The 26,892-nt window shown below is 38.2% G+C and overlaps 1 protein-coding gene across 3 annotated transcripts in view; it reads right to left on the bottom strand.

Annotated features, from left to right (window-relative positions):
* Positions 1-8,443: 8,443 nt before the first annotated feature.
* LOC108136641 (tyramine beta-hydroxylase) overlaps positions 8,444-26,892 on the bottom strand; it is a 32,883-nt gene continuing 14,434 nt past the window's right edge. For all 3 annotated transcript variants that reach the window (XM_017257960.1, XM_017257962.1, XM_017257963.1), the window contains exons 3-8: positions 14,024-14,382; positions 13,809-13,960; positions 13,053-13,444; positions 12,127-12,476; positions 11,361-11,548; positions 8,444-9,154 (exon numbers count right to left, since the gene is read on the bottom strand). In XM_017257960.1, the coding sequence (XP_017113449.1) occupies positions 8,851-9,154; positions 11,361-11,548; positions 12,127-12,476; positions 13,053-13,444; positions 13,809-13,960; positions 14,024-14,382 (1,745 nt within the window). In that variant the 3' untranslated portion in view covers positions 8,444-8,850. The remainder of the gene's footprint in view (positions 9,155-11,360; positions 11,549-12,126; positions 12,477-13,052; positions 13,445-13,808; positions 13,961-14,023; positions 14,383-26,892) is intronic.

Raw genomic sequence — 26,892 nt, 5'->3', positions numbered from 1 at the left:
GATAATTTTGTTTAATTTGGAAAATCACAAGCCATTCATCTTTGATAACATGTACTTAATTTCCACTAAAATATTGTTTATTATTTCTTCACCCATTTTAGCAATCATATATTGAAATGCGGAGGATACGTAAAAATGTTAATAGAGTAAAACCATTATTTTCTTACGAGTCATTGATATTTTTTAAGTCTTTAAAGTGTACAACGTTTGAAAAACTACAGATTAACAGGGCTTACTGTATTGATATCCTTGTAAATATGTACAGTAAAATACTAAATCTTGGCTGTCAGATACGTTTGGCATTATACTGCATATACTTATTAAACATTACAATTATCACAAATTTTGTTTTGTTATCATCAAAAGTTTTGGTGACGATCAACTGGTAAAACTACTTGTCATATTTTCTCCCATAAAATACCTTGTCCCGTGGAATCAACCTTTATCCGCTGCCAAAGTCCAGCTGAAATGAGCTTTGGCTTATCCCATCCCGGGGCCACGTTTATTGCGAATTCCTGCTGGTGAACTCCACACCCCCAAAAGATTTCAAAGAAGAGGGCACGAGGTCAGCGAATACAACTGGAAGCCACAAGGGGCGGAATGTCAAGTCACTTTCATTATCAACAAAACACAAGAAGGAAAGTCATCACGAAGTTATCCAGAACCGAACTGGAAATACACTTCATATTCAAACAATTTGTTTAATTAATGTAGCTGCTGTTGTCTTCTGACTATCTAAGTCAACCACTTAAACAAAAAGAGAAACAAAAAGCTTTTTTTTTATAAATTGGCCCTATTAAAGTCTAAGTGAGAGAATTTTTGGGAATATTACAAATACCAGTTGGTAGGGATTGTTATTTGACTTAAAACCAAATTCAAGTGCAATGCATTGAGAGTATGAGATGGTTTTTTATTTTTTAAAAACAATTGTTTATATTTACTATATAATGTTTGGTTTTCCAGGCTATGCTATTCAATGCATAAAATCACAATTGCAGCAATTATATATCTGATATTTAAAAGAATTTATTGGTTGCATATTTATTAAATGCTGCTTAAATTCATTCGAAGTTTTCGAGCCATAAATAAAGCGCTAATAAAAATGGAATTTTGCTATTTAAGTTATATGCATGTATTGACAATTGATATTTAAATAATTAACCAAAAGTCAGTTTATAGTAAAAATCGAATACAAAATTTGGCTTGAAAGGGGTAATGGGGATACCCTATTTGGCACACACACAAAACGTGCAAAGGCCGCAAAGGACATTAACGCTGGGCGGTGGGTGGTGGGTGGTTGTCTGATTTTTGGGGTGGCAAACTGCAAAGTCAAAGGCAAAAGGAATTTCTTGATTAAGTAATGGGAATGTTGGGTCGGTACAAAGTGGAGCACACACCAGAAATGTCATCGACCATGAGTGCCGCTTTATCTCGACTCTGACATTTTCCCAATGGGTAATGGGTAATGGGTAATGGTTAATGGGTGATATTTGATGTTTGATGGGTGTGAGCTTCAGGCCAAAGCCTATCCTGGCAAAAGTCCTGCGACCGGCGGCGATGGGCGAGTCAATAAAGCATACTGATTAATGTCAATTTGTACTTCGATATTTTGCATAAATTATGCATAAAACAAAGCAGCAAGCAGAAATAAAAAAAATAAAAACCGCTCCACAATGCGCAATTGGTCCCCAAAGTCCCATCCAGCTGCCACGCCCGCTCGCCCCCGCTGATTGGGCGACACAGGGGCATTTAAGCCGATTTCAGTCGCTTAATGCCAGCGCACACAAAATAAATAAATACTCACAAATGACCACCAAAGATCACAAAATGGCTAAAAAAAAAACGTATGGTAAAAAATGGCCTTGGGAAAAATTAAATATTGATCTTGACAAACATTTTGGTGTGTTTTAAATTATAAGTTTATTTTTTGAAGATGAGTTCATAATTAACATTCAAGCAATTTGTAAACACTATTCTAAAGTTTCATAATATTAAAAAAATATATTGATGGGGTACACCGAAAAATGTATGTATAACTTACATACATGAACAGAAACAAATTAAAAACAAATTTTGCTTACCTATTTATTTTATAATATTGTAATATTTCAGAAAAAAAAGGTAGTTGAGTTGCAATTGCCTTGGCACCACCTTAATAAATATTTAAATTTTAAAATAATATTTTAATTTTCTAAAGCTAATATATCTTGATATTGTTTTTGTTTTAACTGTATAACCTTATTCATAATAATTTATATGACATTAAGAACTCGTTTTGAATGCTTTAAATAATATAAAATGAGATAAATCAAAACCGCAATGAGTGCTGCAAGAAAACACATTTTATTTATATACCGGGTATCGTTAAGTCGATCATCTCACAATGACTGCTTTTATTTGCTTCTTAATGCCAAAAATGCGGAAAAGCCTTCATAAAAGGGAATGAAATTACCACAGGCTCCGTGCGGAGGACCTGTTCCTGCTCCTCCTGCAATGACAACCACAACAGCAACAATCAGCCACCACCGAAAAATGAAAAAAATAAATAAATGCCAAAAAAAAAAAAAAAAAAAAAAAACGTGAATCTGTGTACAAATTTAATTTGCCCTTTTTTATTTTGTTTCGGTTTTTCCTTCCCTTTATGCTGTCACAAAAGCTGAACGCAAAATGTCACATAATCAAATTTTTAAACGCAAGCGATTTAAGAGTTTAAGAGTTGTGGCCGCTTACAGGGAAATTCAGGGAGGTGGAATTTGGGTACGTGGGGGATTTCTGGGGACTCCTTGCGATGACATATGAAATATTAACAAGAGCACAGCTCGCACGAAAAATTTCCAATGCAAGGCAAAGCTGCGTGTTTTTTGGTGTTTCGGGGGCGAGAAAATGCCAAAGTCTGGCTAAAAAATAGGGAAGTAACCAAAGGGGGTGTGGAAAGATCGGGCAAGTCGCACAATTCGCCGTCGAGCGTGAAAACAAATTTACTTTAACGATTCGGGGCCGACCCTAAGGGTATGTCGATATTTACATACCTTAAATAAAATGCAATATGTACTTGTGTGCCATTTATAATTTAATTCGAATATTTCATACGTTTTCATATACCCATCGTACAGTTTTAGAATTTAAAACCTATAAAGATTAGATGCTTAACTTACTATCGAAATACCCCTACAAATTATAGTTAACTCTTTTTAAAGTACTTGTTTTTCATGGTATTTATTAATGGTATTTATTTATTAATATAGGAACAATAGTTCCCCCTTGGAAGGGTATAACGAGAAGATAAAGAAGCCACGCTGTCGTCTGCAAGTCTGTCTATTTGTCTGTTTGTATATAAATTAGAACACATCAAAAGTTTGTGACATTAAATTTGCTCCCTCCTCCCAATCCGCAAACTCGTTCACACACGCCAGCGATTGGGCCACAGATAAATATTTTAGCAGAATGAGTCTGCGGTGGGGAAAGGGAAATGTTAGTGGTAGGAGTGGGCGTGGCCGTGGCCGTGGGCGTGGACGGCGTATGGAAATGGGAATGCCGTTGCCGATGCCGATGACAGTAATGATGCCACGCGGTCGCGAGAATCCGGGACTAAGCCTCAACCTCAACCTCAACCCCAGCATTTACCTCAACCGTAACCTCAACATCTACAGTAACACTTCTGTGTGACGAATTAATTTCGGTCGAACTTGTAGAAACCCAAATAGAATTCAAATAGCAGATTATTCCACTTCATTAATACAAAGAAATCAAAATTTGTTTAATAGCAACAGGTTATTGAAAAAGTTTCAGATTGTTTTTTTTTAAATTAAATTGTTAGGATTATAGGTGCTGAAAACAGTGTTCCTTAGCATGCGGCTAATTTAGGACAAATTATAACAAAACAACTATTAAAAAACTTGTTTTTATAAAAAGTCTCAATCCTGATTTTCCACCAAAGGATTTCATTTTCGTCTTTGCCAAAATAAGGCCCAAAATCAAAAGAGTTGCAGTTTTGAACAGCTGGCAACCTATGCGATCCATCCCTGGTCGATTGAAAACAATTAAATTAGTTTTGACGCAATAACCGAATTCTGAAAAACGTTTTTTGAACAATTTATTTATGTCCAAATTTTTGACTTTTTTGTAAGGGGGTACATCATCATTTTTTGCAGAAATTTGAAAATCTGAAAAAATTTTAACTGTGAATGCCATTTGATTGTAAATTTTATTGCGAATTCAACGGTGTAGGACATTCCACATTTTGACCATTATTTCCCAGGGTTTCGACACAAAAACCAAGTTTTTAATGTGTTTTTTGGGATTTTTGACGATTTTTCAAACAAAATTACTTCTGAAGAGTCTTTTTGTTATAACTTTGCCAAAATAAGGCCCAAAATCAAAAGAGTTGCAGTTTTGAAAAGCTGGCAACCTATGCGATCCATCCCTGGTCGATTGAAAACAATTAAATTAGTTTTGACGCAATAACCGAATTCTGAAAAATGTTTTTTGAACAATTTATTTATGTCCAAATTTTTGACTTTTTTGTAAGGGGGTACATCATCATTTTTTGCAGAAATTTGAAAATCTGAAAAAATTTTAACTGTGAATGCCATTTGATTGTAAATTTTATTACGAATTCAACGGTGTAGGACATTTCACATTTTGACCATTATTTCCCAGGGTTTCGACACAAAAACCAAGTTTTTAATGTGTTTTTTGGGATTTTTGATGATTTTTCAAACAAAATTACTTCTGAAGAGTCTTTTTGTTGTAACTTTGCCAAAATAAGGCCAAAATCAAAAGAGTTGCAGTTTTGAACAGCTGGCAACCTATGCGATCCATCCCTGGTCGATTGAAAACAATTAAATTAGTTTTGACACAAAAACCGAATTTTGAAAAACGTTTTTTCAAAAATTAGTTTTTGTCCAAATTTCTGATTTTTTTGTAAGGGTCTGAAAAAATTTTAACTGTGAATGCCATTCGATTGGAAATTTTATGTCGTATATTGGCCAAGTTAACACTCCCAAATACACTGATATCTTAAATCTACATTTTAACTTAAATTGTAAACCGTTGTTATTGGTGCCATCGATTTAAGTGTAAATGTTTGTAACACCGTCATCGTTTCCAAATTTTATAATTTGTTCTTCAGACTACAGAAACAGTATTTACTTGGTTCAGAGATCGACAATTGGGAGCCTTACTGTAACGAACAGGTTTTTCCACTAACCAGAACAAGGCGGTCACGATGGAGGTTGGGCTGATTAAATGTTCTGCTTCTGCCGCTGAAAGTGTGTGCGTGTGTAGTGTGTGTGCGAGCGTGAAAATGCAATGACAACAACCCGAAAAAAGCGATTACGCACACATTCATGGCCACGCACACAAGCAGGGAACGATGCCTTCACGTATGCCATTACGTTAGGCTACGTTACGCATACGCCACATACGCCGCGACCACTTGACTTTTCGCTGTCACGAATCGGGAATCTGCCGTTGACTTTGCTTGACTTGAACGAACCACTCTGTCCGTGTGACACTGCTCTCAAGAAGACCATAAAAAATGAGAAGAATATTACATGAAAGTTATATTACTGTAAAGATTAAAAAAAAAATTATAAAAAAATATTTTAGTTATTCAACTTTTCAATATGTTTCATTACTTTTTCAAAAAGATGTTTTAAAAATATATGGAAAGCTTGCAAAAGAGTTTATATAATATGTATATATAAATACAAAACAGTTTTCCATTTAAAACTTTACTTTGCGTTTTTTTTTTGTTTGCAATGAATTTGTCCAAGTAAATTTTCTTATAATGTTTATTTCAGATTAATCTAATTATATTCTTTTCATTTGAATCATACAAAAGCAATTATGGATATTTTATTTCAGAAAATAGCTGAACACATTTCTTTTTAGTCCAGTGTCGCAGAACTGTATTCTGAATTCCATTCTCCCTCCTCCTTCAATGTTCATTCTTATCGTTCATTCTGTCTGACTTTTTCCTCGTTTCCTTTTATTTATTTTTTTGCTACACAGCTTTTCCGGAAAAACGAAAGGGGCTGCAACAGGGAACGTATGTATGGAGTCTGTCATCTGCTTGAAGGCTTCCACGTCTGATGAAATAATGCTAATGGAATGGAAGCTCTTATATTTTGTCTCCAAATATAATCCATGCAAAAAAAATTACCTCAAGGAGTTCGGCAAACAGTATTGTCGGAATAACGTTCCTTAAAAAATTGCCAAATCTAATCATAGAGGGTACTACACATCATGGTTAATTGTAGATACTTTTTAGTTTAAGTCGATTACAAATTTAAAATATTTATTTTCTGTGCTGTAAACGTTACACATCCTCTCATCGCCCATCGTTTTTATAATGTAGTTGTTAGCATTCTTCCTTTTTATAGCGCCCTCAATTTTCGGTGTGTGCGTGTTCACCAATGAATATTAAAATATTTGTTGTTTCGTTAAAAACTTTTAATTGGATTGCAGCGTTTTTAATACTCTCATGACTTTCCATTGCTCCCCGCGTCGCCCCTTTGCGCCATACCCCTTTTTGTACGTTGGCCACACAAAAATTGTGGACAAAACTGAAAAATCAATTAAAATGGCCGGTCGTCAGTCAACGCGCTTAAGGATCAAATGTGCAAAAAGGACAATAAAAACCGAGAGTCCGTCATTGAACGGGTTAAGCTCCCGAATAATATCAAACACTTAGGGATTTCCGTGATTCCGTAACGTAATCCAATTTAAAGTAACCTCCACTTTAAATTTAAGAGTGTGTTGTAAGTGTACTTTGATCTATTCAATTTCCCCCCATTTTCTGGCCATAAGTTATTATGTAAAGGAAAAAAAAGATTTGAATTCTGGTATGGTGGTCAGTTTTTATTAGATAAATTATACATTTTACTTTTTTTTTGGTTTCGCTTTCGATTCGTTTTTGTTTTTTATAAATATTTCATCTACATAGTTTATATATTCATGTGTATATATATTTCTTTTATAGCCATAGAACAATTATCACATCTTACATATGTATGTTGGCTACACTTAAACGTATCCATTACATGTTTACTCAAATGTATGTTTAGTGTATCTGTGTGTGTGTGTATGTGTGTGTGTATGTGTGCGTGGGTGCATTTGTGTGGGTTAGATGAAAGTGAAATATTGAGGGATAGATATTCAAAAATACATGGGTCCATGTGGTAAGCTCCTGGCTGCTGGTAGCCCAACTACCATGTCCCATGATCCCTTGCCCCCATTTAAGTGGTGCCAACTTTCCACATTTCCAATATACCAATAGCCATCTTCCTATTTTATTTTTTTAGATTTTTGTCCGCCCTTTCGCCTTGGCGCGTCTTCTTCGAGCTTCTTGGTAATTAGACTTGGCAACGTCGGGTTGCATCAAAAGTTTGCTCATTTATATTGTATAAACAGTCCCCCCAGTACCCAGTACCCAGTACCCAGAACCCAGTACCCAGAAACCCAGTCCCCAGTCCCCAGTCAACCCATTTTCTTGGCCCTCGTGATTCCGGCCAGTTCGTCCCGTTCATTTAAGTCCGTTCCGTTCCGTTCCGTTCCATTCAGTCAGTTGGCCATTTAATTTTTCAGCTGCCGCTGAGAAGTATGCTACAATTTAGTCTGAGACAAGTTCAGTGCGGGTGCGTTAGTGTGTGTGCTTGTATTGTGTGTGTGTGTGTGTGTGTGTGTGTGTGTGTGTGGGCCATGCCTTGTAAGCTGCTTTGTGTTAAACGTTTTAGCCTGGCGGCGCTGTCAGTCGGCAAATTTCAAAGGCTGGCCAAGACAACAAGGGCAAAGGGCACGAATACAAACACAAACTCAAACACAAGCCAAAGGCAAAGGCGAAAGCAAAAGTAAAAGGGAAAAAAAACATGGGCGGGATTGGTAAATGCATTAGTTATTTAAAGAGTGAAAACATTTGTTTTGGCCTGTTGCCCTTGTGCTTTCACTTTGGCCCACACACACACACACACACACTCAAACACACTCACACAAAAAGGACGTTGATAATGCTAATGGCGATCCAGATGAACGGGTAAATACCTAGCGACTACAGTTGAACTTCCATAAAAATACGTTTTTCGCAGCTTAAGCCCATCACATAAAATAAAAATGAGTTCATCAAAATATTGTTGACTATTTTAAACACTTACAATGCAATCTAGCTACAGAAAACTAATAACAACATATTATTTGCAATGATAGATAAATTTTCTTCTGATAAAAAATAAGGCGATTTCGCCATAAAGAACTTATATACATTTTCATTAATATAGGGTATGAACCCTTTGAAATATTTTCCTATAGGGCCAAAACAACTTTAAATTTGTATTGATAAAATTAAAGCTAATTTTAAAATTACCAATACAAGAAAGATGTCCTTGATTTAATTTATCAACGGACTTAAAAGCTTAATTTTTGTAATTTAAAAACCAAACAAAAGTAAGAGCTCATTTCATTTATTCTTGAAAATCATCATGGGATTTATTTCACATGAAAGCATAATATCTCAAAGAAGTGTATTAACAGATTAAAACAGAATTTTGTTCAAACAAAAATTGAGTTTATATATAAATATATAATCAGAAACAAAGTATTATGTTAAAGTTGCAAAATAAAACATGATTTAGTTCAGGTCATGGAAATACGACTGTTGAAGTTATGATCCCCGTATAATTCATTACGTGTGTGCGTGTGCTGATTTGTGTGCTGATGTGTGTGCTGTTGTCTGTCTTCTGTATGTGTGCCCTATGCCACGCCCCCATTGCCAGCCATTGGGATTACGCCCTTCGCCTAATGCCTAATGTCCAATGCCCAATGCCCAATGCCCAATGCCCAATGCACAGGACCCTAATAGATGCACTCCCCAAGCAAATCGCACTCGCCCTTCTCCAACGGCTTCAGCCACAGCGGATTGTAGTTGGGGCACAGTTTGCGGTGGATGGGTATGCGGATTTGGACGGGCGTCGCCGCCACGCCCTCCCAGCTGCCACGCCCCTCGAAGCGAGTGCCATCGGACCTGTTGCACTGCATGCTGAGCGGCTCCTGGATGTACATGGTGTACAACTGGTCGACACGGGGCTGAGTCCACTCGATGCTCCGGTAGTTGGACGACCTGGCTCCGTTCAGGTGCACGCCATGCTGATGCTCCGTGCTGCGGATGTCAATGAAAATATAATCAATTAGTAATGACTAACTGGGTAGTTTCACTGGGTGAAAGGATGAAGGATCCTCAAAATGTATTCCCAAACACATTCTGAAGAAAATGTAATCAATAAGTAATGACCAACTGGGTCATTGGGTCAAAGGATACAGGATCCTCCAACACATTCCTAAATTTAATACGAGCTCATTCTTGGTGACCTAATAAAACCTACTTATTTTACCATTGTGAAAAAACGTAGCAAATTCCAATAATGTATACTCAATTTAAATATTTATCGCTTTGATTTTCATGTATTTTAAATATTCAAATATTACATATTATTTAAATATTTCATTTGACTATTTTTGGAATTGATTTTTATATTTGAAAATTGAATTTAAATTTAAACCATGTATAACTTATGTTAAGCTCTTTTTTAAATAATTTAAATAATTTAATATTAAGACATTTAATTTAAATTTAATTTAAACATTTAATTTGAATACTAAATATAAACATAACATAACATATAACATAACATATAACATGAATACAAAAGTCAAATGCTGATGTTTACTATTCCATTTTTGTATCAGTGTACAAAGGTAAACTTTTCACTCATACAAAAAGTTCGTCAGTGCAAATCGCTTACACAAATGGAGTGCAAATATGCAATTGGATGAGTTTTAATTGAACTGATTTTAATACTTCGAGTTATGACTCAGGGAGAATTTTATAAAAAGACTTAAAAATAAATATACACATTATTTAAAAATACGAAAAATGTTCTTAATCAACTAATAGTATTTTTTAAATGACTTAAAACCTGCTCTTAGCTTGCCATAAAGACGAAAAAACGAAATTAATACTTAGTAATAGACCGACTAAACCAATAACTATAAAACACCTCTTGAACGTTTGTGTATTCATATGCTAATGCTGAATACAAACAAACTTTTATACAATATCCCCATGCCAAGCGATATTTAATGATTTAAGCGTTGCTAAGCGCCAGCTGAGTGGAAAGTGTAGCCGCAACAATAACTTGAACTTTAGCCAGCAACTTCCATTTGCGACTCTCACCTGTCGGATGGATAATGCTCCCCCCCCTTTGTGGCGGCCCTAATCTAATGTAAACTTTGCCATCCACTGCCTAAAGTTGGCAATTAGCGAACACCTTTTGGGCCAGCCGGAATGGGAATGGGAATGGGAATATAGGGGGCCGAAAAGGGCGGCCGAAAAGGGGGCGGAACAAAGAGCATTTCGGCGTTATGAATGCGCCAAGGAATCGGGCCTTGAAAAGGAATGCCGAAAAGTTTCCCTTTGATGCACAAGGAGCCGAGCGGAAGAACCCCTTAATGAAAACCCACAATGCCACCGCTCATCACCCTAAAGTCCCACTAGACCGCCCTCCCCCTTTAGAAACCCTAAGACCTCCCTTTTACCACCTAAGACCCCCCCTAAAGCCCCTCAAAACCCCCCTAGATCCACGCCACTTCCATTGTGACGTCGTCTGTCGTCGGTTTCGCTGCGTAGATTAAAAAATATTTCTTCCATTAACGCCGCAAACGCCCGCGGGACGGATGGATAGAATGCCATGAATGTGCATGGGCGTTATAATTGTTGAATAAAGCTAGGGAAAGCACAAAAAAAAAACAAAAAATAATAAAAAAGAAAAGGATACCGCAAACTTCGGAATGAGCAAGCCTGGAATTTGCCTGCAGCGTGTTTCGAAATCAAAGGGCTTTCGCCGGTTTTCGGGGATTTAGCCATCAAATCAAGTCTAGTTTTATCAAATCAATCCTATGAAAATTATGTATGATTGCTTAACAAATTAAACACTTATTTTGTTACTATCAATTAGTTTTAATTTTCAATATTATTAACAAAGGGGTTTCGGCGATTTTGCTATCAAATCAAATCTTATATCTTATGTTATCAAATTAATCTTATGTAATCATGAATGCTAAACACATTTAACACTTTTTTGAACCATTACCAATATTTGTTACTATTAATAGCTGTCAGCTTTTAAAGAAATACGTTTTTAGCAAAGATAGTAAACTCTCTCTAAAACTTTAATCTCTTTTAAGCGAATTTAAGCAAATAGAATAGGCTTTTGGTTAAAATTGGGCTAAAAGAGTTTTTGGGGACCAAACATACATGTTCATGAACTTAAATTAAAACAGGTTTTTAAGGCTTAAATACTACTCACCGTTTCATGTAGATGAAGTAGTTCTCGAGCGTCTCCTCTGATACGGAACTCTTGCAGACCTCCAGTTTGGTGGCCGGGTAGTAGTGGATGTAGTTGACGCACATCTCGTCGCTGATGGAGAATCCGCCGAGGGCGGCGGTCTTGTCATTCTTCGTGTTGTAGTAGCAAGTGGTCACCAAGGCGTCGCCCTAAAAAATTAATGGTAGATGGTAGCATGGATAACAAGTATTTCAAGGTTGAAACTAAAACGAAGGGCGAAAATCAACACCAAAGTGTAAGAAGTGTTTGAGTAACGAGATTGGAAGCTACTACGGTCCCTTACTTTTTAAGAAAGCACTAGAATTTATAATATACATATGTATTATTTGTATACTATTGTACATTTTTTACCCCAAATAGTGTAATAGACAATAGTTTTTTGTAATATAAACCATTTAAACTAAAATTAAAAAATGACACAGCAAATTCGGAATAATGAAAATATAAACCTAGCCCACAAAAATAGAAAGTATTTAAAAATGTATTAATATTTATCTAACAAAATCCTATATTATATAGCAAGACAAACTACCTAAAATATATGGGCCAGGCTTAAGAATAAATGGTATTATATATACAAAAACTTTCTAATATATAAGGCATTTTGCGTAATTATTTCTAAAATATGGATATTTGTGTTTCTTGGTTTTAAGTAATCAGCAGTCGATTTTAAAGGTTTAAAATGAGTCATATGAAAAGTAAGAAGCTCAGGATCTGTGGCACTCACCGGCAGGACACGTGGCTTGTAGTGCAGGGTGCGCATCTCCTGGAAGTGGTGCGAGTAGAAGTCGTCGCGGTTCACCTCCCGCAGCTCCTGTTCGCCGCGGAAGTGTCGGGTGAGGACGCGGACACCGCGCAGATGGGTGTGCAGCTGGGAGCCGAAGACAATGATGCCCGTGGCCGGCAGAGCGGCACGGGTGCAGTCCGCCACGCAGTAGCCGCTCAGCGGGAAGGCGGTCTGGCCGGGCGGTATGGCCATCTTGTCGGTGTACTCCAGGCCCAGTTCCATTACGGCGGCGTCATATTGACGCAATGTCTTCGACATCTTGATGCGGAAGCCCGAGTTGTCAATCAAACCTGATGGATGCAACAGGGCGGATGATTAACATTAATTGACATTTATTAGACAAATTTAGATATATTAACATTAATCTTATAAGCGATAGTTTATTTAATACATTTAATTGAGTATTTTTATTAATTTATTTTTAATACTTTATACTTTTTTATTTATAATTGCTTTATAATGTGTATACATTGCGTATACGACTAGTTAAACAGCTCTTAAATATGCTAACTTGTTCTTTTTCACAAAAAATGTAATCAAATATAAACAAGATTGCAAAGGATTTAAAACTAAATTTAGTAAATCACGTTGAAGACTTGCAAAACCGATTTCAAAAATGATTTCTTTTTTGCAGCAAAAATATACTTTTCCACTGATAAAACAAAAGAATTTCCACTAGACATGCTATCCAAATTGCGCCCCATTGAGTTCCAATTAAAATAAATAGCAGGCAACATAATAGGCTTAGAGGTGAAAACAAAATCCCTCCACTGCGCCACGTGTGGCGATGCAGCTCATCACTTAACCAAAGCAGGATTACGACCCCTGCTTTGCCCAACCCATCAAGCTATCGACGATCCACTCACCAGCCTGCTTCTCCGGATTATTGAAGTGAACCTCCAGCCGGACGTAGGGATTGAAGCCGGTTCCGCCGACGGGCAGACCGGCCTCCGGGGGATAGGTGAAGGTGCCGGCACCCATGGCCCACAGCACCATCACCTTGGAGCAGACCTTGGCCCGCGGCGGCAGCTGCTCGCAGTCGCCGTTGTACAGGGGGATCTCGTCCAGCTCACCGGCCTCGCAGTGGAACACCTCCATGTGGTGCACGATGCCCGGCGTCCGGATCAGCGGCTCGAACTGCACGATGTGGTGGCGCCGCTGGAGATCGCCCTCCAGGCGCTGCACGTGGCACCAGTAGGTCGTTTCGCGGTCGGGAACGGGCGCCTCCTTCAGGGTGATCTCTATGTGGTCCAGATCGCTGCAATGAAACCAAAAATTTAGAGATAAATGGTTTATTTAAATTTTGGGTTTTTTGTTTACATTTAAAGGCACTAAGTTCATCTGTTTTGTTTTTAAATTTAAAGGCTGTATGTTATCTAAATTATTTTTCGTTAATTTTTAATATAATAAATAAAAAATAAAAAAACATTTTGACACTTTTAAGTGGCAAACAAACACGATTCTTTGCGGACCATACTGCATATGAGCCACATTTAGTTAAGATTATTGGCATTAACGTGATTATATCTTTGTTACTTTCCGCGAAACGCGCCAATCTTTCCTTTAAAAAATTGAAACTTAAAAAAAGAGTATAATTATATATGACCTATGCCAGCACTTACGTCTCGGGTATAAGTATCTTGTCGGCCCGGAGCAACTGGAGCATCTTCACACCCGCCTCGTGCGGAGCCGTCACATTGGGCAGGGCGAACTGATGGTCCTCCAGGGCCAACTCCGTTTCACCGCGGGCCCAGACCACGTACATGGTGCCCTCCTGGAAAGTGGATACCCAATTAGTGGCCAATTAGTCCTAGCCCAAGGATTCACATTCACTTACGTGCAGTCGCAGGTCCAGCGGATCGCAGGTGTCGAACTTGCGCCTAAAGGCCAGCGTGAACTCGTCCATTTTGAAGACCTCGCAGTCCTGCTGATAGTCCCGCCGCACCCACCGCCCATCCGGACTGGTGTACGTGTCGGTCACCGCGTTGAAGAACCCGTTCTGGTTCTCGAAGAAACAAATGTCCGCATCGGCCAGGCCACCGCGCTTCGAGAATCCCAGATAGAACCAGCGGTGCTGCTCGTTGAACGCGTTCTGCAGGTGGAAGAGCACCTCCTGCTTGTACCAGTCCACCATCCAGCTCAGCTTGATCTCCTTGTCGTCCAGATAGATCTCGTGCAGCTTCGTGTCCGACAGTCCTAAATGAGTTTTATAAGCAAAAATTTAAAATTTAATTGGAAATATCTATTTTTACTGGGGACTATTATAACCAAGATTTGGTGTTGCAGAATATATGAGTAGTTGTTAAAATGTATTTGTTTTTTAACCATTATAAAAAATCAACAACATTTTTTTTTACTTATTTTGTATTTTTTAAGAGACCCTGTTAATTAAGGAAAGTTCAATTCAATGTTATAGTATCCCAAAAAAAAAAGATACTCCTTTATATAACTACAAAATAAAGTAGGTTTTAATATATTTTTCAGACATTCTAAAAACCCAAAGACTCGTTGCATTATAAAGAGAAAGTAACTTTCTTTAAAGTTTATTGTTTCTTTTTTAAAAATGCAAAATTTAGCAGAACTTTTCTTCATTGCAATTTTGACATCCATCGACTTTAATTTACATATTTTGTGATTATAAAATGAGCTAACATGTTGGCCTTCAGATATTTAACAGCCTTTCAAACAAAGAAGAGTTAGTGTTCTCCATATGAATACATAATTTCTATGCATTATTTTCTATGGCAATTAGTTTAATTTAACTTCAGGTTGCTGGGCTACGCCAGATTAATACACCGAGTCCCTGATTTATTAGAGACAACACCCCGTGGAAGTGTGCTAGTTCAATTTATTAATTAGGCCAGCTCAGATTGACTACGATTGGATGGCCGAGGCCCAGCTGCCTGGCCAATTTCCCGCGGGACTCGATGCTGTCAGTGTTATCCGACCTGTTACTCAGCCGTGAGTCCTGTGAGTCCTATGAGTCCTGTAAATCCTGTGAATTCTGCGATTACTCGTTGCCCTGGACATCCGGAGTTATTGCTGGCCATTAAGCCGCCTCGTCTGCTTTGGTTACCAATCCCGACACACTGGGCATCCGTGGAGATGGCGCGATAATCAAGTTCTACTCTACTAATTACCCAAATAAAAGCAAGCCACGCGACTTCAATTCATCCACTCCCCGGTCAATAAAGCCTCATAACCACCAGGAACTTGGTAACTGGGTAACTGGGTAACAGTGAATAACTGAGGAAGGAAGGGAGGAAGGAACAGGGGCGACAGTAACCGAACAGGACAGCGTGGATTTATGTTGGCAGCGACTTGGTCGAAACGGCAGCACATCAGGCACATCAATTACGGCAACAATATCAACAGCAACAACAGCAATCGTGGATCCACTGGTGCGGCAGTAACGAGAGCCAAGGAAAACCCAATAAAATGTCAAATCCAATTGGCAAACACACGCCGAGATCGAGGACGATGAGCGCGAGCACAAGGACCATGGCCAGGACTCGGGACTCGGGACTCAGGACAGGATGTGGATGTGGATGTGGATGTGGATGTGGATGTGGATGTGGATGTGGATGTGGATGTGGATGTGGATGTGGATGTGGATGTGGATGTGGATGTGGATGTGGATGTGGATGTGGATGTGGATGTGGATGTGGATGTGGATGTGGATGTGGATGTGGATGTGGATGTGGATGTGGATGTGGATGTGGATGTGGATGTGGATGTGGATGTGGTTGTGAATGCTGATGGTGAATGTGGCTTTGCAGCGCAGTTCGTAAAGTATATCAAACTGTTTGTCTGTGCGCACACTTGCCAAAATTGTTTACAAAACCAACTCCAACCAATATTTCATAGCAGCCTAAAACAAAGGTATTAAATCGTAATCCTAAGCTGTGGGACTATTTAAAATTTTCAGTAAAAGAATATTATATTTTGGATTATATTGATAAAAAATATATTGATAACAAAATATAGTTTAGATTGAACAAGCGCATTTAACTTTCCGATCAGTAAAAGAAAATAACATTTTATATTTAAAAAAAAAACGAATGTATTATTTAAATTCTAAACTTAATCGTGTTCAAATTATCTTGAAATTTTGTCCAGTGTAGCTAGATGAAGACACAGAAGGCAGAGCAAAAGCGAGAGCGAGGGGGCGACAATAAAAACACTCGATTACAATCAAAAGTGACAGGGGTCCGTGGTTTTTTTTTACACGACTGAAGGGGGGGAGGGAAGGGGGGGTGTTTGCGTTTGACATGGTTGGCGGTCGAATGCCAAAAAGGGGGTGGGAACGGAGTGTGGGTGCCTCGGATTTCGGGCAATGGTGCGTTGATGAATTTCGCTTTCCGCTGGCTCGCTGTCCGGACCAGAGCAGTTCAATCAAGTTCGTCGGAAGTAATATGCCCCAAACGAGTTTCGGCTTCACTCGCGGCACCACCCACCGCCCACTTGCCACCCACTTCAAGCCACAACCCCTTGTCTGTGTTTGCCACTAAAATTGATTTGTTACTGTACATATGTCTCACTTCGCTTTTACAAGCGGCACGGACAGAGAAAGAGGCACATTGGCCCAACCGCAGAAAACCCTCCTTCTCCTTCTCCTTCTCCATCAAAAAACCGAACCGGAACTGGAAAATCGTAGCACCCCACCCTCTTCCTATTTCTCCGGCGAAAGTTTGGTAATACGAAACAAATCGGTTTGCCATTTGGCAATGGCTCCATGGGAATCCGGTTCAAAACCAGTGCCAAACGAGCTGAAATCATAATTGGCTGCTTGATATGTAATTACTTTTAATGAGTTATGCGTGTTTGGTTTTGAAATCCGGCAAAACAATGGCATTTAGGGAAAACTACACATTTACTTAACCAATTAAGGCATTTTAGTTTTAAGAATATATGCCAATTTTTAGATTTAATTTGCTTAGGCTTGCTAATATGTAACTAATAACCTATAACTCAGTTTATAAAAAAAGGATTTCTTCAAAAAATTATTAAAAACTTAAGTGAAACTACATACATTTTCTTTTATTTAAAATTGTATAAATAAATTGATTAGAATTAATATATTTAACTTGCGTAAACCTTAAACCGAAACTCCTTGGAATTCCTCATTGACTTTTGCCTCATTTAATAGCTGTATTATACGGATAAGTATAACCTATCTGCCAAGCTAAGTAATTCAATTTGTATCGTAAATTTGTATTTTATTGGAATGGGTTTGTGGGTCAGCGCTGCGAGTTCATTGTAGATTCAGTCCGTAGAAGTGGCCGACTTGAGTTGATTTGATTTGACATTGATTGGGCTGCTGCCAGTGAAGCTGCCTCTCGCATCCACGGAATTTACACTTTTCCTTTTGGTATTTTGGCAATTTGATTCCCGGCAAACAATTGAATGGCCACATACAGTCCATAAGTCGAGGTATGAGTGTGATAAAATTTAATAAACTTGAAGTTTATTGCATTTGCTCGACTGCTTCGCAGTGTTGTGTGCGGCTCTCATCCAATCGAAAACTTTTTCGATTTTTCCAACCCGCTTGAACTTGAAATGGCACTTTGGAAGTGATGCTTTTTGGGATGGGGTAAACTATGGCATATCCGTTGGGGCTGCGCCGCATAGTTTTGTGTCTCCGGTCCGATGACGGGAATGATGAGGATGTTGGCGCGAAAATGCCAAGGCGCACAGGAATTTTCTTATTATTCACTGGATGCGAACGAACGGCACTTGAAGGCATGTCCAATTTTCCGCCTCCCACCCGTCACTGCGATTCTCGCAGGTTCCCATCGAACATACCAAAGTGCTTCTCAAAACTGCACTGGTAGAAAAGGTTCTAAAGTTTGTACATCTGTAAAAACTAAAATAACACTATTTAACTGCTTTAGAGGTTGTAACTTAGGCTGTTAAAAAAACCAAAATTGTTAACAATCTGCACTACAAATTTTGAAAAATATATAATTTCAATATGTATTAAAAAAACTGCCAAATAAAAAGATTTAAACATTACATTATTTTAAATATATTATTTAAAATGCCAGCTTTATTGCTAAACTAAACAATAATTAAAATCTTAAATTTTTCCCCCATATCATTGAAACATTTGTACAACAATTTATTTTTAAATAAATGCATTACGACATTTTTATGTATTAATTTACTAATGCCAATAATATAACTTTTGCATACTAAAGTTTAAGCGAAAAGTTAAACCTTGCAAACACTCCTTCGATTTCGACAGTGTAAATTTTGCATTTGGACGATGGGTTGCCACAGGCGCTTTGGGATGATGTCATTATAATAATGTTATATGCACAAATCGTCAATTGGTTTGGCCCGGGGACGATTTAGCTTGGCTTTAGTCCGCCCCATTCCCCATTTCCTCATTTCCCCGCTCATTTGCCGCATTTTCAGCATTTCCAGCATTTCCCTTTCCCATTCGCATTCCGATTCCCATTCGTTCATTCAAATTGCCGCTCAAGTGACGCAAAAGCATCTGGGGAATGAAATGTTCGTGCTTTCTCCATACTTAACCCACCCCCCCCTCCGCCCCCCTTTGGCCAGCTTTCTCCGCCCCCCTTTGGCTGCCCCACTTAACACTTTATTGGATTCCTTTTGTGCACTCCCTTCGGTTGTTGTTTCTCTTGTTGCTCCTGTTACTCTTATCACTTATCACTTATCATTATCCGCGCTCTCATCTGTCCACTTCGATTGCCATGTCCAGGACATTGGCTCATAATATAAATTGACTGCGTCCTTGTGGCCCTTTGCCTTTTCCTTTACATTTTCCCGACCCTCCCCCTTTCCCTCGCCCCATTTCTGTTGTCACTGTGAGTTATGAAATGGCTCGACATGAGCACTCGACAATTGTCGCAGCGCCATTATCCATTATCCCTTATCCATATTTGCTATTTCGGTACTCGGGAAATGAAATTTCGTAAAAGAAAAAAATCGAAAAACACATCTAAAATAGCTTGTGTTATGAGATTTCTCTCTTTATTTGCCCCAAACTTGTTTATTATTTCGGTTTTTTAAACATCTTAAAAAGTGTTGCCTACATTTAAGCGCATTTATTGAGTATAGATAATGGTAAACATTTGGTCGAATCTTGCTAGTCTAGTCTAGTGATATTGTCGAGCTCCCTTTTTGATTGAGACAAATATTTGAACAAATTTCACTTTCGCATAGACACCCACATTGCTTCCCCTTTCCATTTCCCCCCGGCAAAAACCTCAGAAATGCGGTCGGGGCTCAATATAAATTATTGAGGATTTATTGGTTGCACTCCTTACACGCTCACACAAATATATATATATATATATATATGTATTTGTATATATATTTTGGCATTTTGATAGACTTAAAATCACTTAGTGATGGGAAGAATTTATGTAGGCAGGTGTGCCTGTCCTTATGCCATTAGGTACATTTACTTAATTAGGTTTAAATTGTACATATTTATGGCTACCTTTAAGCCGCAAAGAATTTTAATCATCTGAAAATGATTCTGAAAAACAGAAATAATTTAATGATAAAATGTGTGTTATTAATAAGGCTTAGGAATATTTATTACTTTCTAGTTATAATTTTATAATTGCAAAGGTTAATAATAAAAAAATCATGGTATATTGGATCAAACATTTACATGGTTAAAGTACACCATCTTTTCCATCACTAAAGCACACCAATTTTGCACATTGACTAGAACAAATGAGCGCACGTTTAGTTTATCATAAAGCTTATTTATGGCAACCACTTTGCACCACCTTTCGATGATGATTCCCATAGTGATGATGATGACGAACGATCTTGGGAAAGGTATTTGGCACTTGTCTATATGTATACGTAAATATATATAATATAGTGGTGTCTTGGGGGACGTTCGAGTGGGCGTAGGCAGTGTGGGAGGTGGTGGCTCAACAACTGCCGTGACACATTGAGTAATGACACTCTCAAGTCGATAATCCATTAGGATGTCCAGCTCTAAGCCCTATGAATCGTTTATGGCTGCGGGTGAAGGGGGGGATTTTTTGGGGCGGCATGTCTGCGGAATAAGTGGCAAAGAATTAATACCAATGTCCGAGCAACGTTTTCTTCATAACTCGATGGCAAGTTAAATGGCAAACTGTCAAACTTTTCAAAAGCAAAGAAAAACCATTCTTTCCCAAGGCTTTTAGTTTTTAAGTACACCGAAAATAAGAGTACTTATTGTACTAGTCATTTAGAAAATAATAAAAATAATAAGTATAAAACTAATAATTTATTCCAAAAAATGTATTAATCAATTCCATATTTATTTTATGAATTTGTTTGGTATTTATTGTTAATACAACAAATAAAAAATTAATAAAAATGGGTAATATTTAATTTTTCAAAGTGTAAGTGTAAGCCATTTGAATAACTGCCTTGGATACTTTGTTATTTTCAAGAAACTTTCAAATCCTTCGAAAATTTAGCATCGATCATAAGCGACAACCTGCTCGGAAAGCAAAATGTGCTTCAAACGTTTTTTGTACGTTAATTTAGTTGTCATTTTGGTGGGCTTTACGCGTGGCATATGGACGGCCCCCAAAGGCGACATTTGGCATCCAATATTGGGAAGCGGAAAACGGGAGCTGCATATGTTAGAAGTTAAAAGTAGACGGGGTGGGCGAAACGTGGCCAAAACGCACGTGAATGTAAACTGCCGCAGGCTGTTGCATAAATAACAAAGCCGCCAAATTGCCACGGCCACGTTCTGGCCAAATGACGCTTTGACCACCACCAAAAAAAAAAAAAAAAAAAAGGAATGAAAAAAAACGGAGAGAGAAAGCCCAAAACTGCGGCCTCTGATAAATAAATTAAAAGGCACACGCAAAACAGCGGGAATAGCCCTAAAGTTCGCCATGCAACTTGAACCTAATAAAGCTGACCACGCACCACGAGGGGCGTGGGGGTTTAGGGGGATTTGGTGGATCGGGGGGTCAGGGAGTCAGTGGTCAAGGGGGAAGGCACATGTGTGGCCACATCCAGGCAGCCGACAAAAAACCGCCAACGCGTGGCCACACAACGTCCTAAAAGCGGCAAAAACGGGCCAAAAGCGAAGCTGCAAAGCTACAGCCCTAAACAAAATTGATATAACCGAAAAAAATTGCCAGAAAATGTAGTAATCCGCACCCAAAAATACCCTTTCAATTTGAGAAGGCAAATAAATAACGCGTCTTTGCAATACAAATTTTTTACATAGCTTAAAAATTTAAATTTAAATAATATGCTGAAACTCCTTTTTCAAAAAAATCAATAACTGTTTCATTACTTTTAAAAATGTGTAAAAAAATTTATTTGGTAGGTAATTTATAAACTAAAAAAAGAGTTTATTTAAAAAGTTTTACTTTACTTATATTAATTTATCAAACAAAAATTTTAAAATTAGTTTTTCAAGTTGCTCAACTTTATGTTTACAAGTACAAGCAATTAAATTCTTGTTTTATGATGACACCTGTGTTTTTATTTCTTTTTTATAAATTTAAGTTAGTTAGCTGAACATATTGAATTGAACTCTCAACTTTTAGATCTGGTGGTAATAATGAATTGGCAAACTTTATCCCAACAGTTGATGCAAATGAAAAAAGGGTTTTATAAATACTTTTGCGCTGTTGGAAACTTTCTATCCGCAACAAAACAGGCAATTTATATAGTAATACCCACTCCAAAAGGATAACAAGCGAAGTCTAAGCGAGTGCAGTCCGCAAAATGGCAGTGGACGTAGATGTGGTGGGTCCACAGTGGAGTGAAGCAGATTCGTGGACCATGTTTGCATTTGGTTATTTGACGCCACCAGCAAAAGCGGTTAAAACGCCTGAGAGTCCAACGGCAATGGCGGAAAAACAACCAAAAGTGATCAGAAATAAAAAATGGCAGGAAAGAAAGAACCGAAGAAGGAATTATATTGGGTTACCACCACAGAATTGGTGATTGAAAGTGTTTAGGCTTTATCAATCAAACTTATTTTTGTAAAACTCGAAAACTTTGCATTTAAGAAAGTAACTGGTTTTAGATAACTAATATCGTGGGCATGCTTTTAAAGTTGGTATCTAAAAGTTGTGCATTCAAATTATTTATACATTAATTTATTGTATGCATTATATACATTTATATACATTTTTTTTATTTTATACATTATATTAATTAATTAACAAGAAGTTTCAAAATCAACAGGGCATCGAATGTCTACGGTTGCATCATAATTTGTTGGCACACATTCAGAACCTCAAGACAAGGTCGTCCGGGTTAATCTGTGAAAACCCCACTGGTTTTGGTTTTATGATGTATCTAAAATCCTCTTGACGTAGCTGGTAGCTACACTAGCCACTTGTCCCGTAAACTCAGATCAGAGAAGTGCCAAAAAAAATGGAGAGAGAGGTGAAGACAAGTGGGCGTGGTATGGTGTAGTGTGGTGTGGTGTGGTGTGGTGTGGTGTGGTGTGGTGGACGGGTGTGTAAGGTAGAAACCTTATCAATGTGCCTGAGTGAGTGAGTGTGTGCGTGTTGGGTAAATTAGGTTTCATCTTTGGGCAATTTTCCTTTTGCTATTTTGCTGCCTTTTTTGCACTCTGTTTGCAAACTAATTTACCGTTAGTTATTACTTGGTATCTGTGTGTTGGTGTGTGGCTGTGTGAGTGCCTCAATGTGTGAGTGTGTGTTAGTGAGAGTGTCTATCTCAGCATGCATATGCCGGCCATTTGTCTGCCACGCCTTGACCATAAATAACACGTTCTTTAGGGTCCTGGATTCACCAGCACAAACATGGCTCACACATAGACACACACACACACACACAGATACACACACACAGATACACACACTGTCTGCCTGCCTGGGGCACGCACACAGCGACAGAGTTGTCACTTATAAATGTGCAGCTATTTCCATTAAGTTGTTGTCATCACTAACATTCCTGCGAGCCTCATTTGACCATCGCCAAAGGCTCTTGGCCAAAAACAGAATTTCCTTCTGCCAAATACCCTAAGAATTCGGCTTAAATCTTAGCTTAAGCTTTGTTTTCGTATTTGTAGCACAATATATTCATTTTCTACACCTTAATATATCTAATAAAGCTGGCAAAACTTAGTTTATTTATTGCTAGATTCTAAATGCTAGAATGGCAAGTTTGAGAACTTTTAAATAGTTTTGTGTGGTGACTACACTTTTTTTAATTATTGTAATATATGTATAAATAATTAAATAATATATAAATAATATATGCATGTTCAATAATGCATATTATACCGTTTCATAGGAGTAAACTAATTTAAGGAACCCATTAAAAGTTCATTACATTTTAGGGATATGTTTTAATATAATTTTTGATTATATTTAGCATTAATTAATTTTTAATAATTATTTTTTAAGACTAAGCACCTGTTTTTATATCATTTCCATGATTTCCCCAAATGGGAACGAAAGGGCATCTGCTCCGTTGTCAAGTCTGTCGCTTCTGACTCTTCATTTTGTTTTACGTTTGTTTAGGACCAGCCAAGAGATGGGGAAAGGTCGGGGGTACAAGTCACTAGGTAATCTACGGCTAAATGGTTTGTGCGGGGAGGGGGGGGGAGCATTCAAATGGAAGTGGGAATGTTGGGAAAAGGAGAGAGAGAGAGAGAAAAGGGGGGAAAGGGGGTGGCCGGTAGAAGGGACAACTTGTGGGTAACCGACTTAATCACAAGAAGAGGACGTCACAGTCTTAACTCAGCCCCTCCACCTGCCCCACTTTCGCTATCCCTCTCTCTTTCTGACCTCGTATACCCATCTCGCTCCCTCGCTCGCCTGCTCCAGTCATTCGAATCTGCAGTGTCAGCCATTCATTTGGTTAATGACATTGTGGCGGTTGCTGCGCCAAAAGCCACAGAGGGCGGCAAAAGGGGAGGACGGGAGGGGGGGGCGTGGACTCATGGCTAAGAAGGAGGCAAGAAAGTATCTCCAAGATACTTTTCAACTGACACATAAAGTTTTCGGTCCGCCCCTCGCTTTTTGTATATACACACAGAGAAATGTATGGGTTTTCATATCACAATTAATACTTATTTTACGATAAAATCATAAAATTGCAAATTAATTAAAGTTAAAAAAATAAAAGTAAATAATTAATCGAAATCAAATAATATTTACTTTTCAATAAAACTAAAAAAAGAGAACAAATTGTTACTAAAATAAGTTTAATGAACATGTAGCAGTGGTTTTTTTTTTCTCAGTACACGCCTCTTTATGTGTAAGTGTATGTGGTGTGTTGTTCATGTTGCCGCTTGTCTGTGAATATGAAAGTGGTCGTCCGCCAACGCCGCCCTTTCCCCCGTGAAGTCCGAGCTCTGGTTGAATTATTTTAGCAGCAACTGTTGTCTGTCGATGTAGTTGCCTTTGTGCTAATGCAGCATGCCCATTCACATCTGCCCCTTGCCCACATATGCATATCCTTGCAACGTTCACCCTCTCGGGATGTGCCGGCAAGAAATGGAAATGAAATATAAATTAAAAAAAAAAAAAAAACATTCAAATAGACAAACATACGAGAATGTATGGAATGTAACTGAATTGAATTAAATGTACAAATGTAGGGGGCCGAGCCATACAGAGTGCATTTGTATAACATCTCTGTCGATATGCCTTGGGTGAATCTAAGGTACAATTCTGGGACCTTTCTAACTTGGAAATCATTTATCATTCCCCATTAAAATTAAGGCTTATCCATCTTACAGTTTTTCAGATTATCAATTTAAATATGCTTTAACGCATTATTTTTATAGGATAACAAAGCATATGACTAATTTATTTTCTTGCTTACCAGCTAGAGTTTATAAACTTCGCCTCTTGTTTTGCTTCCCTTGAATTTAAGATATCATTATTATGCTCCCACTTACTCCCAGTAAAAAAAATCACTAATTAATGCGCAGCTGTTAATGAAATGTAGGCCAAAAGAAGAAAAATTACCAAGGGGCTAGACCAATACAGCAGCCACTCGCAGACCGTTTTAGTGACTTAATAATGGCTTAAAATTTGCATGTCTAACACACACACACACACACACACACACACACAGACACACATGTGTGATTCAATTTGGCTGCAACGAAGACATTGACACGCCCCAGGCTAAAAATATCCCCACATTCTTCACATCCTCCGGTTGGAACTCCCATTTTCAACCCAGTTGAACTCTCACTAATGAGTTTCAAATGGAAAGTACTCAATGAAAGTACCCCTCGCCTCCTATATTCCCATATTCCATGCACCGGCCGCGCCCCCGAACCCTGTACCGCCCTCAATTTGGAATTTTTTCCATTCTTCGATGGAGCGGACGGAACGACCCTTTTGGGCACTTGGGCACTTGATGCATTGCACTCGAACGCCTGGCGATGCGATGATGGAGGATAGTGGATTGGGGATTGGGGATGAAGGATGAAGGATGCAGGATGGATCGGTTGATGATTCCCGATTTCCAAATGGTTTTCCTTTTAATGTGCGCCACATACCATAGTTGCTTGCTCGCTGGCTCTGGACCAAATCCATCCATCCACCCATCCACCTATCCACCACCCCCCCAAAATGACAGACTGTAACAAATTTTCAATTTTGCATAGAACATTTTGAAGCGAAAATAAATCCGCACAAGTGCTAATGCTATGTTACGTTAATATTTTGAAGCATTTCCCTTAAAAACAAAGTACTTATTTTATAAGCAAAAGGCTTAGTTTAAAAGTTTATTAAATTTTGCGATTAACATTACTTAGTTTTTTTGTTCTACATTTGAAACATTTGTTATTAAAAAGATTTTTAAACTTTTCCAAAGTTTAAGATAAATTGACTATATAAATGTATTATTTCAAATTTGTTTTCCAAAGCAAAAATATACAAATGACACATATTTAATGGTTTGCACAAAAATTAGCATAAATCGTCAATAATCATAGCAAATTGCTGACAATTTGTTCTCAGCGTACCGCTTCCTGTTCTTCTTCGGCTTTAATGAGTTGCGAAATGTTCCACATGGAAACATTTGAGAACGGAATGAAGCCCGGCAGCATTTTGTAATTGGCTAAAAGAGCGCGCGGGGCTGGGGCAGATTCAAAAATGAAATTATATACCGCAAGGACAAGCCCTGAAAGGATAAATGGGTGGGGCAGGCGGGCAGACGTGCAGACGAGCAGACCTGCAGACAAGGCAAACTCAATTTAATCAGGCAACGAAAATCAATTTAAAATAGATTTACTTAGCCACGCTAATTGAGGCGCCGTTACCCCGTTTTTCCGGCGGTTTGGGAATTAACAAATATTTGCCGAAAACTAAAGGCGGCTATATGGGGAGCAGTTAGTTAATTAAACGCTTTTCAACGCCCAGAAGGAACAGCAACAATAACAGCAACAACAACAACAACAGGAGAAACAACGCGTTAACAAGCAGCGTAAAGGCAACAACAATTAAGGTTGTTTAGACATAAGTAAATTACTTGGAAGCGCCATTTTGACACTTAGCTGGCGGCGGCAATTCCACAGTCCGTCGCTTTACTTCTCAAACCCTTTTCCGGGAAAATCACCCCTCTCTCTCCCCCTCTGCCACGCCCCCTCTTCTCCCACACATTTCTGATGGATTTAAGTTAGCAGCGTAAACTGTAAACAAGTAGGCGCGATTTCAACTAAAACTTACCCTGTAGTTCTAAGTACATTTCATA

Source organism: Drosophila elegans, unplaced genomic scaffold, assembly GCF_018152505.1.
Source record: "Drosophila elegans isolate 14027-0461.03 unplaced genomic scaffold, ASM1815250v1 contig_149, whole genome shotgun sequence".
Classification (NCBI taxonomy): Eukaryota; Metazoa; Arthropoda; class Insecta; order Diptera; family Drosophilidae; genus Drosophila; species Drosophila elegans.
This window is presented reverse-complemented; position numbering and strand designations above follow the sequence as displayed.